The 14,072-nt window shown below is 39.3% G+C and overlaps 1 protein-coding gene across 2 annotated transcripts in view; it reads left to right on the top strand.

The window, feature by feature from the left end:
- Positions 1-14,072, top strand: part of PLD5 (phospholipase D family member 5) — a 329,341-nt gene that overhangs the window by 300,201 nt on the left and 15,068 nt on the right. For both annotated transcript variants that reach the window (XM_004578502.3, XM_058669398.1), the window contains one exon: positions 9,576-9,773. In XM_004578502.3, coding sequence (XP_004578559.1) covers positions 9,576-9,773 — 198 coding nt within the window. The remainder of the gene's footprint in view (positions 1-9,575; positions 9,774-14,072) is intronic.

The following is a 14,072-nucleotide window of genomic DNA, read 5'->3' as shown; positions in this document are numbered from 1 at the left end:
TATAATTCCATGATCTTGTAATTCCCTTTCCTGATGGGAGCCTCAGTTTCCATCATTTTAATGTGAGGCTGGGCTGGCTGTCTTCTAAACATTTTATGTTCTCTTTCATCTCTTCAATCAGTCCTGTCCCTTCTGGCAAACATTGCTACTCCCATTTGGTAGATGTGAAAAATAAGACATCAATAAGTTAAGTTGTATAAGCCACCCACTGAGGTAGTGAAGGGGCAGGAGACTAAGTACATTTCTGTGCAGGAGGCTGTCTTTGAGCTCCCAAGATTCAATTTTTTTTTTAATTTTCTTTATCCCTAGTATCAAAAATTTCACCTTGAGGGCAGACGCAAAATCAAGTTAAAGCTCCTAGTAATTAAATTTCCAGCAGTAACTCAGAATATAAATCAGCAGCTAACTGGGTGTATGTTCACTGCTCACAATCACAGGTTCTTTTGTCTTCGTCAGGAGAATTAAAGAAATACTTGTTCACATTTCTATAAAAGCCATTTAAAACCACAACCTAGACATCTATAAATGATGAATTGAGCTGTGGGTAGGCTCACTTGTATTAATTATTCCGAATTACAGCCAAGAATGATGCTAATGTGTCTCCTTTCTCTATTGTGGTGACAAGAGCATCCATCACATATGCCTGCTCTGGCTTCTGCATCACCAGTAAATCCCACCAAACCAAACCTCCCCCTTTGAGCTGCCCCTGTGGCTGCCCTAGCAATCTCCTCTATGTTCACCCATGCGTTCCTTTTGATAACTGCCTTGCATGAATTTTGAGAAAATCGAGAAAAAAATCTGGTATAATTATGTTTCCCCAGTCCTCTTTTTTAAAAAAAATGTTTTAGTTGACACATACTATTTGTACATTTTTATAGCACATAAAATTGTTGATTTGATACATACATAGGATGTGTAATGATCAAATGAGGGTAATTAACTTTTCTTTCTTTTCAAATAGTATATCTATATGTAGGAACCTTCAAACTCTCTCCTCGAGTACCTTAATCCATGCTTTATTTTGAAACCTAAAACCTCTGTAAGAATCAGAATGTGCACACATAAACAGTAGAGTGTAGTCCTTACTGTTATGGACCACCTAGTCTTCCATGTACTTCATGTGGCAATTAATGCTCTCTGAAAACTAAATACTAACCTGGACTCTGAGAACTGTAATTCCATGCCTTACTTTCTGCCTTGTACTGCGTATGTGCAAGTCTGTTTCTCTCTGTGGACCTCAGTTTTCTTGCCTGTAAAATGGGTTGTTGTGGGGTTTAAATATTGCAGACATCTAAAGCATTTAGCAAAATACAAGGTATACAAAGAATGCTGTGATAAATTAGTAATCCTGTCATTGACATTTTTCTCCAGGCAGTGGATGATCAAATCTCTGGAACTTATATAAAACACACTCCTACCAGAGTTTTCTCAGATTTCATATCCTAATGCAGGGAATGGAATGAATCATGGATATAACTCATTACCCTAGAACAGCATCTTGGCATGGCACTGCAGCTAGTTAAGGCCTTAAGCCTCTCTTAACTCTATGAATTAATCTGTAACATGTTACTGTTTATGTCATTATGCCCATCTTATAGAAACAAGAATCTCTTCATAATTTTTGTCTAATTAACAGTGAGCTGATAGACCTCCAGGTTTATCAGGATAATTTTACTCAAAGAGTTGAACCATTCTTTTTTTATGTATTTTTATTGGAAAGGCAGATTTACAGAGAGAAGGAGAAACAGAAGAGCAGTTTCCATCTGTTGCTTCATTCCCCAAATGGCTGCAACGGCCAGAGCCATACTGACCCAACACCAGGAGCCTCTTCTAGGTCTCCCATGTGGGTGCAGGGACCCCACCTTTGGGCCATCCTCCAAAACTTTCCCAGGCCATAAGCAGGGAGCTGGAACAAAAGTGGAGCAGCCAAAGCAAAACCTGGTACCCATATGGAATCCCTAAGCTTGTAAGAGGAGGATTAGCCAATTGAGCCATTGTACCAGGCCCAGTTAAACTTATTTTTGACTGTGGTGATCAACTGTGAGGTTGAACTGAAAAGTCAGGGCAGTCCATCAAGAAGCCCAGTGACTCTGGCCAGCTAGCAAGGTTGGCTAGGGATGAACAGGGCCTGTACTCATCACTGGCAGTCCAGGTTTGTCTCATTGCTAACATGACATTAAACAATCAGATAATTTTCCTCTGGTCACCTAAATGTGTTAATTTCTCAAAAGGCCACATCAGTTATTTTTCCCAGTGTCAGCATTTTAAGGTTTGTTCCTTTGCATTAATGAAAAATCTGCAAAAACAAAGACCAGCTTCGTTTTGTTTTGCTTTGGTTTGTTTTTCTGTCTTCAACAATAGCCAGAACCAAAAAGTTGTAATCAGATATGGGTTTGAGCCATTCTGAGATTGAGAAGATCCTCTTCAGAGGAAGTTTCATATCCTTTCCGCCACTAGAAAGCATGGCTTGCTTCCCTCCATTGCCTTCAGCTGCCCAAGCTATAATGTAGCCCCAGAACAGGGATGACACAATAGAGCTCATGGCCAGACATGAGCTTGGCTTACACACAGGGCGAAAGGGACTGTAAATCTTGTGTTAGGCTTATAAAAATCCCGTGAGCCGAGGACAATCTGGACAGGCTGCCAGCAGGGACAGTAGTCACCTGAGCCTTGATGATGATAAATGATACTTGAGGCAAGTCCGGGGTGTGATCCATGCTGGGAATGCCCATGGACGTGCATCCTTCCTTCCAGTTACACCTAAAGGAGCCAACATCCCTCATCATTATCGTGTCACAAAATAAGCATTTGTATTTTATGCCTCTAGATTTTCCATTAGCTTTGAAAGCTGTGGCTCACCAGATTTCCAGGTTAAAGTATGTGATCAGATATACTCCACAATGAATATACAAGACACAGTGACTGAAAAACAGGAAAAACACTGAAAATGTCTCTAGAATTATTTGGACTTAGGTTGTAATAGGTGCCATGTCCCCTCAAAGCACTGTCCTCCTGTGTGCCTCTCCACAGACACACATGGGTTTCCAATTAGTATGGATAGGGTCAGGTTGAGAGAGAAATTGTGCATGATAAATGTTTTTGTTTCCCCTCCTTTTGGGTGGAGGTAAAGGGGGCCATAGACCGCTCCTTGTTATTGGACTCCATCAGCACCAGGGCAAGGAGATGGTCTTGGAGGGAAGAATGTTCTAAGCGTGTTACTTGAGCAGTCTTGATTGTTTTGAAAAGTGATTAGCTTCATTGCAATGGAGGTGAGATTTTATCTATCTTAGCTGTCCCTGTCTACCTCAGAGTATCTGCTTTTCTATTTCTCAGTGACAAAAACAAGGTTTTGGAGTTTTTCCAGAACCATATGGTTAATGAGATGGAGAGCCATGATGTAAGTAAAATCCAGGTTCCCAAGTCCAGTGCTTTAACAGTGATTCAATGTCGGGCCCAGCGCAATAGCATAGTCATTGAAGTCCTCACCTTGAATGCGCCAGGATCCCACATAGGCACCAGTTCTTATCCTGGCCACCCTGCTTCCCATCCAGCTTCCTGTTTGTGGCCTGGGAAAGCAGCCGAGGATGGCCCACAGCCCTGGGACCCTGCACTCACATAGGAGACCCGGAAGAAGGTCCTGGCTCCTGGCTTCTGGCTTCTAATTGGCTCAGCTCCAGCCATTGCAGCCGCCTGGGTAGTGAACCATCAGACAGAAGATCTTCCTCTCTGTCTCTCCTCCTCTCTGTATATCTGCCTTTCAAATACAAATACAGAAATTAAAAAAAAAAAATAGTGGTTCAATCTCACTTGGCTTTCATGAACCATCTTCTTGGATTTCCCAGGGGAATACAATTAAGCATTGTGGCATGTTCTGTGGAGGAAATTTCACTGAGTCTTAAAAAAAAACATTTATTTATTTTATTGAAAAGGCAGATATACAGAGAGGAGGAGATACAGAAAGAAAGTTCTTCCATCTCCTGGCCCATTCCCTATGAGGCCTCAATGGCTGCAGCTGAACCGACCCGAACCCAGGAGCCAGGAGTTTCTTCTGGGTCTCCCTTGTTGGTGTAGCGTCCCAAGGTTTTGGGCCATCCTTGACTACCTTCCCAGGTCACAAGCAGGGAGCTGAAAGGGAAGTGGAGCAACTGGGAATTAGAACTGGCACCCATATGGGATTCCGGCATGTGCAAGGCAAGGACTTTAGCCACTAGGCTACCGTGCTAGGTCCATTACTGTCTTAAAAAAAAAAAATTGCCATTGACTTGAGAGTTCAAGCCTAATATAATGTTAACACACTGTAGTTCAGTAACAGCCTTTCCCCCCTGGCTTCCATGGGTTTGGGGTTGTTTTCTATCTGCTTATTTGGGACTAAGAAATACCATTCTCTTCCAAGTCATCACTTTCATGCCTAAGGAACACTTCTAGTGAGTGATCTCCAGCCTTTAGCTCCAGCCACCCAGCTTGATAGCACAAGTATTCCAGGTAGGGCAAGTGACCTCCTCCCTAAATTATTTCTCCTGTGTAGCAAAGGCTGGGAACTTTCCCAGTATATGAGGGCACACATAGCCTGAAGTAGGGAAATCAGTGGAAAGGAACAGACTAGTGAGTAAACACACCATGGGTTCAGATGTGAGCTCTGCTGTAAGTTCACAAACTACCTTGGGAAAGATTAATGGCCATCACCTTAATACTCTGTATAAGATGGAAACTAGACTATCTTACTCAAATCACATGGCTCTGTCATAAAAAAAAAAAACTTTGTTTATACCTTCATGGTGTTTGCTTGCATTCCTGTTATATTCTGTGCTCTAAGGAGTAAGGTCTGAATATTCTTTGCCATAGCTCAAAAATGTACCATGACATTTGATTCATGGAAAAAGAAGATACAGATGCAGATGTAGTTATTGATCTGGATATTGATGTAAGTATGGATTAAAATTTTAGGTCCAGATATGAATAGATGTGGATATGGTTATAGATTTGGATATGGATATAGCTATGGTGGTTCACCTGGATGTGGATAGAGATGTAGCTTTGTAGATGAGATTGTAGATGTGGATATCAATTTAAATTAAGTTATGATTATCAATTTATGTATCTGGACATGATTTTAAATAGATTGTTTCATTGTTACAATGAAATGAGGCAGAGCAACTTGATAAAGAGAAGCTTATTGTAACTCATACTTCTAGAAGTTCACATGCAAGGACTGGGCAGGCATCCATTGGTTTCTTCTCTGGTGATAGTATTTTTACTGACAGAGTCCAAGGTGGCACAGGATTTAAGATGGCAACAGAGAGCATGTGTGTCTGCTGCTGCTGCTGATAAAATCACTATAATTAAATCACGGGGTGGATGCCTCACCTTTCAGGTACTAGGAATTCTGAGTTGCAAAGGGAGCTTATTTTTACCTCTGGCCACCAAGTGTTTATTTCTAAAGCCAGACTTTCATTCAAAAGTAATTTTAGAGTAAGTACTATGGGGCCATCCCTGGAAATACATATGAACATGTCATGACTTATGCATGTTATACATATATATTATATATATATTTTAGAAGATGAACCATTCTGTGGGACATGAATGAAAATGGATATCTACATTACTAGTTATTCAAGTTTATTCAACAAATCAGTGATGTTTAAAAGGAGAAAAAAAGCAGGTTCTGCTAGACTAGAAAACTGGCTTTAGTTGTCATTTAGATCAAGCAATTGTAAAACCATTTTTTTGTGAGTTTTGTGACAAATGAAGGTAGATAGTGGATTGGATAAAAAAGAATGCTTGCTGATTTTTAAAGGTATGGATAATTCAGTACATACAGCAATATGAGATGTTGTCTATAAAATAACAATCTTAGTGAAATTTCATCTGTCTTTGAATGCATTAGGAAGGTTTGAGGGGATATGCAGTAAGCTGTCAATGGAGTTTTTGTCTACTTTGTGGGAATGTTTTTATTCTTGTGTTCATCTCTATTTTCTAATTTCTACAGCACATTTATAGTGCGTTTTTTTGTTTGTCTTTACAAACGTACTTATTTTAACTAAAAGATCCACTGATTGACTCCCATCTGAGACAGGAGCTGCATTCAGGTTCCACTTGGCTGCCAGGGATTCAGATATTTCAGTCATTACCCTCTGCCTCCCAATATGTAAACTGTGAAAAGTTGGATTGGAGATAGAACAGAAAATCAATCCCATTGAGACACTTGAGTGTGGCAAGTGGGCACCCCAAGTGCATCTTAACTGCTGGAACAGATACTAAAGTAATCTGTTTATTTACTCAGCAGATAGATACAGACAGACCATCCAATGACCATAGCCGGATTGGACTGGACAGAGCCAGGTCCAGTAACCCACATCTCCCATGTGGGTGGCAGGCACGCACTTACTTGGGCTATGATCATAACTCCCAGATTCTGCATTAACAGAAAGTCAGAGCTGGGAATTGAACCTAGGCAGTTCAATATGAGATGCAGTTATTATACGTGATTGCATTAAAAACACACATGTCTGGGAATAGATATTTATGCTATGTTTTATTTTTACATATTATAAAATAATAAAACATGGTACATCAGAGATATATACCAGTTAGAATGATAAAGAAAAGATGAATTGGCTACAACAGGCTTTGCAGAATAATACAATAATATAAAAATTATATACTAGTCTTTGCTAAAAGCAGTATAGAATAGTGATTATGCATACAAGCTTCCGAGTTACACCAAAACTCACATCCCAGCTGTGTCATTTACCACTGGGAAAATAACTCAAAAAGTTTCAATTTCCTCCTGTGTAAAATGAGATAAAATTCTTTCTGCCTGACTTAGTCTTAACATTAAACTTAGGCAGGCATACTGAATCGGTTTCCTAGGATTGTCATAAAAAATGACTATGGACTTGGTGGTTTCGAAAAAAAAAAATTGTCTCCCAGTGCAGGATACTGAAATTTGAAATCCAGGTATTGGATCTATTCTTTGCCTCCTTCTAGCTTCTGGTACTCAGCAGTCCTTGGAAGTTTTTGGTTTATAAATGAGTAAAGATTCAAGTAATTTAGCCCAAGCACAAGCAAGGGACTGAGTCAAGATATAAACTTCCTTATCTGGCTTTAACATCTAGGCACAAGTTATCAGCAATCATGCAGGAGCTAGTGGGAACTGGTCTTGATGAACAGAAGTTCTCTGGATATTATCAAAAGGAAGGTCTGTAGGTGAAAAGGGCTGCAAAGTTGGCAGTAAATTTGTGTCTTGAATATGGCTTGTAGCCAGATCCCCCTCAGATGCAGATGGTTCAGAGAAACTACAGAGATTTTCCTGGGCGTTACATCTGCTGGATGAAACATCCTAAGCTTCGGTTCACATCATTGGTCTCAGAATCCAGCATGTTTGTTTAATTGTATGGCCCTTCCTAATAGTGGTTCCAGGCAAGGGCAGGAGACCATTAGCTCCCAGACACGTTCCTGTGTCTTGGCTTGTGTTTGGCAGGCATGGAAACATGGTCAGAAGACCCTCGTCCTGTGGGACAGCTACTTACCCACAGCCAAGGTTCAGAACTCATATCTGTAACTGAGGAAACTTGAAAAACAGTGGAGTGCCAGAAGTTTCTAGAGGAGAGAATGTGGCAGCATTGATTCAATCTGGAGACAGGCACCAATCCCAAAGGATAGATGCAGAGTTTGATAGGCATGGGGCCCTGCCAGCAGCCACTCTGCTGACAGGAGACTCCTGTCTTCCACCTCAATGAGGTGAGTCCTTAATAGCAGTTGCTCTGGGCAGTTTCCAAAATATCGGAGACTCAAAAACACATAAAAGCATGCGTCTTCCTGTGCTACTGCTAAGGCTTGGGGGTCTGAAATGCCATGTTTGCCCTTATCCCACCACTGCCCTGCACAAATGTCCCCATCCCTTCAGGTCTCTGCCCTGTCAGACGTGCAGACAAGTCATATGTACACAGACAGTCACATTCTCCTCCTGGTTCACTTTCAGCCTCACAGCTCTGAGAATCTCATGTGCCCTGCTCTGTGACCTTTCATATCCTAAGTTTTAATTGTCTGTAAGTACTTACATATCTAATTCTAGGAATGCATAGTAAAATTCATGTGCACATGTCATAGATACACAGTATCTGTGGAGATGGGTTCCAGAACTCAAATCCACAGGTGCTTAAAGCCTTTGTATAACATGGCATTGCAAATGTATAGAACTTATCTCTCGTTTACTTTTATCGGGGTAAATGCTATGTAGGCAGTTGTGCACTATACTGCTTAGGGGAAAATGTCTGCAAGTATTCAATACAGACATGAATTTTTCCAAATATTTTTTGACTTCCTTTTAGTTGCATCTATAACATGGAACTTTACATAGGGTCAAATATCTGTGTGAACACCCACACATACAGAGGGATGGTATTATGTATAAAAACGCTCATACCTTTGCTGGTTTTGCTTTAGAAAAAGAAATAGAAACATGCCTATCCATGGTAAATAACTTGGGCCCTTTCATCCTGTGTACAATGCAGCTTATAAAATGGTGATACATGTTTATAGGTGACAGCAGAAACATCTTCATGGTACCTGATCCTGGGAGCCCTGTGTTGACATGAGTGATCTATCCTGCCACCCTGGGTAAACAGTCCTTAGTAGCTGATGGAGGAAGGGTTGGGAGGGAAATGTGCAGTTGATTCTGGTTCCCCAGAAAGCCAAGTTTCCTGGCAAACCCCTCACCATCTGACTCACTGAGGTATACACGAGTGTGTGCTCTTCTGACAGAATTTTTACAAATGGACTCAGATGAAGCCAGTGTAGCCGTGTTCCTGAGTATATCCGATGAGGAGTCAGAATACCTGCCCTCCCCAGATTCTTCCTTTAAACTCAACTTTGAGAATATACTCTTACTTGCCTCTGAGAGCTTTAGTCTCTTCTTATTCATGCATTGAGAGAGACAGTGAAAATAATCTCTCTGGTCTCTTTGTTGAGAGAGTTTATTGGTCTTTTATTGAGATTTGTGGAACATTACTAAGATTTGTGATTGCGAATATATATTCAGCAATTGCCGTTTGATTAACACTGTTCTAAGTTTCCTTAAAGTCTCATAACAACTGTATGAAATTAATACTATTACTTCTATTTTATGGAGGAAGATGCTGAGGGCCAGAAATTTGTTGTTTAAGGTCACACAACTAGAAAGCCATGAGCCTGGAACCTAATTCCGACATCCATGACTGTAGTCTGTGCTCTGCTGCAATTAGAAGTCAGCCTTTCTGTTGCTATATAATCTAAGTAGTCATGCAAAGTTTAGTTTTAAGAAGATAAATCTTAAGAGTTATGGGAAAATAGAGGTGAATATGAAATAATTAGCTGTAAGAGCCCACATGTAAAAGGCAAACAAAAGTTCTTGAAATATCTATGCATTTTTAAATATAGTCACATAATGGTGTACAGACGTGATATATCTGCATACTACTGTACAACAAATGCAAGGAGAAAATATATCACAGCTATTGCATTCTTTATGCATCTTTTTCTCTGAACATAGCACCTAGTACACAGCCTTGATGCTTTCCATTTTAATTTCACAGATGAAAGAACTTGGTGTCATCTTCTACAACTGCAGCTGCCTGGTCCTAGATTTACAGAGGATATTTGCTTTGTATAGTTCATTAAAATTCAAGAGCCGAGTACCTCAGACCTGGTCCAAGAGACTCTATGGAGTCTATGACAATGAGAAGAAATTGCAGCTTCAGCTGAATGAGACCAAATCCCAAGCATTCGTATCGGTGAGTTGCCCTCTTTCTTCTCTTTCCTGCAGAAGCTTTCACTTAAGCCAGAGCATTTCAGCATGGTCCTAACTTGGGCACAAACAAATCAGATAAATTTGTCTCCTAGTGGAATTTAAATGTATCCACTCTCATGTGAATCATTTGCTGTCCCTAATAAGAAATTTTTAGAATCATTTGTAATTTCAGGTATTTTATCTCATTAGACTCCCCCCGCTTCCCACCCCAACATCATCCTAGAAGGTAGACACAGGACTATTACTGCTACAGATGAAGACAGTGATGCTCACCTACCAAGACCAAGTCCATCAGATGGACAACGGCAGGAGAGGCACCAGCTCCCAGGTCTCATGACATCAGAATCTAATAACCTAATAGGAGGTCTTACATCAGTGATGTTCAGACTTGTTTTTAGCTGTAGAAGCCATTGATGAGACAGATATGAGGGAAGGTCAGTGTATAAAATAGATGAAACCAGAGCAGTTTTACTCTATTGGGACTGGGAGGAAAGGCTCACACACAGCCTATATATGCTCATCTCCCCAGGCCACCATGTCCCTCCCCACATGTCTTAGCTGCCTTGCAGTGTTACTGGGAGTGGGCTGTGTGAGTGTGGGGACTTATATACCCAAACTTAAGCTGCTGGGGAGCCTGTTTGGAGGTAGATTGATAATCTCACCTCTCTCCCATGCCCAGACTCACATACACTGAATCCAGGAGGGACTTTGAGTCTGATTTGGATCAAGCTTCTGAATTGATCTAGATGCTCAAAGAAACTTCTAGCGAGTATGCTCCAAATTTAATATTGTTTCTCTGGTGATTCTATAGTACTTTTATGCCAACAATTCTTGCCTGAGAGCATTTTGTCTTCTCAAAGCACAACCTGAAATTTTAGAAACGTTGTATTAGAGGAAAAACAAGCTGAGGTAGTCTTAAAATCACATAATTGTGAATTGCAGACAATAGACTATAAATGAATTTCATCAAAAAGAGCTAAAAGAAAAGGCCTTTTGGTTTTGTGTAAGTGAAGTTCAATAATATAGTAACAAGCAAGTGGCATATTGCAACAGGGAATTTTGGTAACAAAATCATTCCAAATACTAATTTTTCTTGCTCTTCTCAAGGTAACCGTAGAAGACAAAAAGGCCAGGTAGTATCCCCAGGTTTTGGCTGAGTAACATGACATCCCAAGCGAGGGCACATGCTCAGCCCAAACCCAGCAGAACAGCAACAAGTGGATGACTTAATGAACTCATTTCAGACATTTGCTGGATAAGTGAATACAACTGTTTTATATATGCAAATTCTTGTCCATGAAAAGTTTTGTTCTGCCGATTCTAAAGTTAACATATTTATTATACACAGACTTCAGGCCTTTGATAAAACCTGAAGTGGAAAGCCTTTGTTATATTTTAGGCCAAATTTAGAAATTGCTTCTTAATAAAGAGATTGCCATAAAATGAGCCATGAAACTTAGATTTACAAAATTCCCTGAAAAAAAAAAAAACAAAACAATTTTACAGTTTTGAAATTTGTTACTATTTACCATTAGTAACATCAAGCCTATCTGAATTGAAATTCAATAGATATTGACTGAGCATCATCATTGAAGAGATAAATTACAGGCGCCTTTGAACGTCATAAAGCCTGTGCCACTGGAAATAGTCTTATTCAGTCACAGCGTCTTGATCTCACGTCTCCTATTACCGTTTATCACACTTTCATAACCACTTATTCATGATCATCTTTTCCAGTTCTTTATAGACTTTGAAGTTCACATACAATACTCTTCATAGTTAGTATTCCCAGCACCTTACCTGGAACTCTGTGAAGCAATGAATATTGGATTGGTTTTATTAGAAGTAATATTGACAGAAAGTTTCTGAGTATGATTTTTTTGCAGTAACATACATCCAAACAAATGCCAAGACAAATTTATTTAAATCATTGTACTTGCTGCAAAACATAAAAAATAGTATATTTTGTAAGATGACAGTGCCAAGACTAAAGTAAAAATATACAATTAGAATAAAGACTTTAAGAAAAATCATTCCCCAAATATTTCAGATGATTGATAAAATTTATATTTAACTCTTTAAGTTACAACTACTCTGATGTTTTCATGGCAAACAAATAGATATATGGTTGCATTTGATTGAGTCACATGGGGACAGGTAATTCTAATGAAATCAGAAGAAAGAAGTGATAGCTGGCCAAGGTTCTCTGTTGTAAGCTTTTTTTTTTTTTTTTTTTTTTTGCTGAGATTAAAAATAGAACCTGAACTAGTCTTTTTCATTTTCTTCAGCCGAATATTTTTATTAAGGCCTGTTCTTATCAATGTAAGTGTGTGACAGACTTAATTTTTTGTTGCTTATTGTTCTATTCACTCACCCATTGGTATACTGAGATACTTAGAGTAGACATTTAATAGAATTTGATGTTACCATGCAAAAAAATCTCATATCATATGCCTCTTTAACACTTTCCAGTACCATAAAATTCACTCTTTAATGTACATAATTCAGTGAGTTCTATTATAGTCAAAGTTTTACAGCCATTTCTACTATTAAATTTTAATTTTTCTTCACCATAAAGAAAAACCCCTTTTCACCTCAGTCATCCTCCAAGTCCTTGGCATCCATTAATCTACTTTTCTATGGACCTGCCTTTTTCTGAACGGACTTCTGTCACTCAGCATGTTTTCAAGGTTGATTTATACCGTAATATGTATCAATACTTTATTTTTGTGGCCAATGAACTTCCATTGTATGGATATAACACACACTATTTAACCATCTTTTAGCTGATGGACATTTGGTTGTTTCTTTGGGGGCTATTCTGTATAGTCATACTATGAGCATTCATGGAAGAACTTTTATTTAATTATGTTTTCCATTATCTAGGGTTGGTACTTAGGAGTGGAGTTGCTGAGTAGTGTAGTAACTCCATTTGAAAATTGAGAAATGGCCAAAATGTTTTTTCAAATTGGCTGTACCATTTTCCTGTCTCACCAACAATAAATGAATATACCATTTGTCCACATCCTTGCTAGTATTTGTTACCTTCTACCTTATTTTAGCTCTTAGTGGATAAGATCTCTAGAGTCTTGATTTTGATTTATATCTTTAATGTGCATGTTAGCCATATTTTGCACATTAGCCATATGTTGAGAATTATCTAGCAAACTATTTTTAAATTAGGATTTTCTAAAAATAGGGTCTGAAGACATTTTCATATTCTAGATAACAGTGCCTTATCAAGCACTTGCAAATATTTTCTCACTCTATGAATTCTCTTTTCATTTATATTTAGCATGTATTCCAGAATTATAATATAGATTTAAAAAAAAAAAAAAACAGCAGGGCCCGGCGCAGTGGCCTAGCAGCTAAAGTCCTCGCCTTGAATGTGCCAGGATCCCATATGGGCGCCGGTTCTAATCCCGGCAGCCCTGCTTCCCAACCAGCTCCCTGCTTGTGGCCTGGGAAAGCAGTTGAGGACGGCCCAAAGCCTTGGGACCCTGTACCTGTCTGGGAGACCTGGAAGAAGTTCCTGGATCCTGGCTTCAGATCAGCATAGCACCGGCCGTTGTACTCACTTGGGGAGTAAATCATCGTACGGAGGATCTTTCTCTCTGTTTCTCCTCTTCTCTGTATATCTGACTTTCCAACAACAAGAAAAAAAACTGCAAATACTTATGAAATGAGAGACCTACCTTAACAGGTTTATTCTTTACAAGGCAAATACTTAAAATATCTTTATAAAGCAAGTATTAATCTGAGACAGAGACATGGATTAACCTGGGTGTGAAGTGGCACAAGAATACTTGATAGTAAAAGATTATCACAGACCTAAAATATACAAGAGGGTATATCTTGTCCCTCCCCTTTACTTCATTGTGAAATAAAGGATTATATCATGCAAGGTTCAGTAAATTTGCTGAGGGAAACTTACCAACCTTCTGTAAAAGCTGTTGACGCTAGTTAGCATCCTGTGCCAAAGTTTTGCGTCATTGGTTGTTCATCTCTACCTCAAACAGTGGACAGAGGACTCTGGAATGCACTCAGGACAGACAGAAGTATCAAGGGGACTGATACCTTTGACAACCACTATGGAACATGGTCCTCAAAAGTATGACAGTAGAAGTGCCAAATGGCCCAGCCATCACACTCCTAGGAATTTACTCCAAGAAAATGAAATCAGCATATCAAAGAGTTATTATTTGCACCCCAATGTTTATGGCAGCTTAATTCACAAAAACTAAGTATACATCTTGGTTGATTCCCTAACTAATGACTAGAT

This window comes from Ochotona princeps, chromosome 10 (assembly GCF_030435755.1).
Source record: "Ochotona princeps isolate mOchPri1 chromosome 10, mOchPri1.hap1, whole genome shotgun sequence".
Classification (NCBI taxonomy): domain Eukaryota; kingdom Metazoa; phylum Chordata; class Mammalia; order Lagomorpha; family Ochotonidae; genus Ochotona; species Ochotona princeps.
This window is presented reverse-complemented; position numbering and strand designations above follow the sequence as displayed.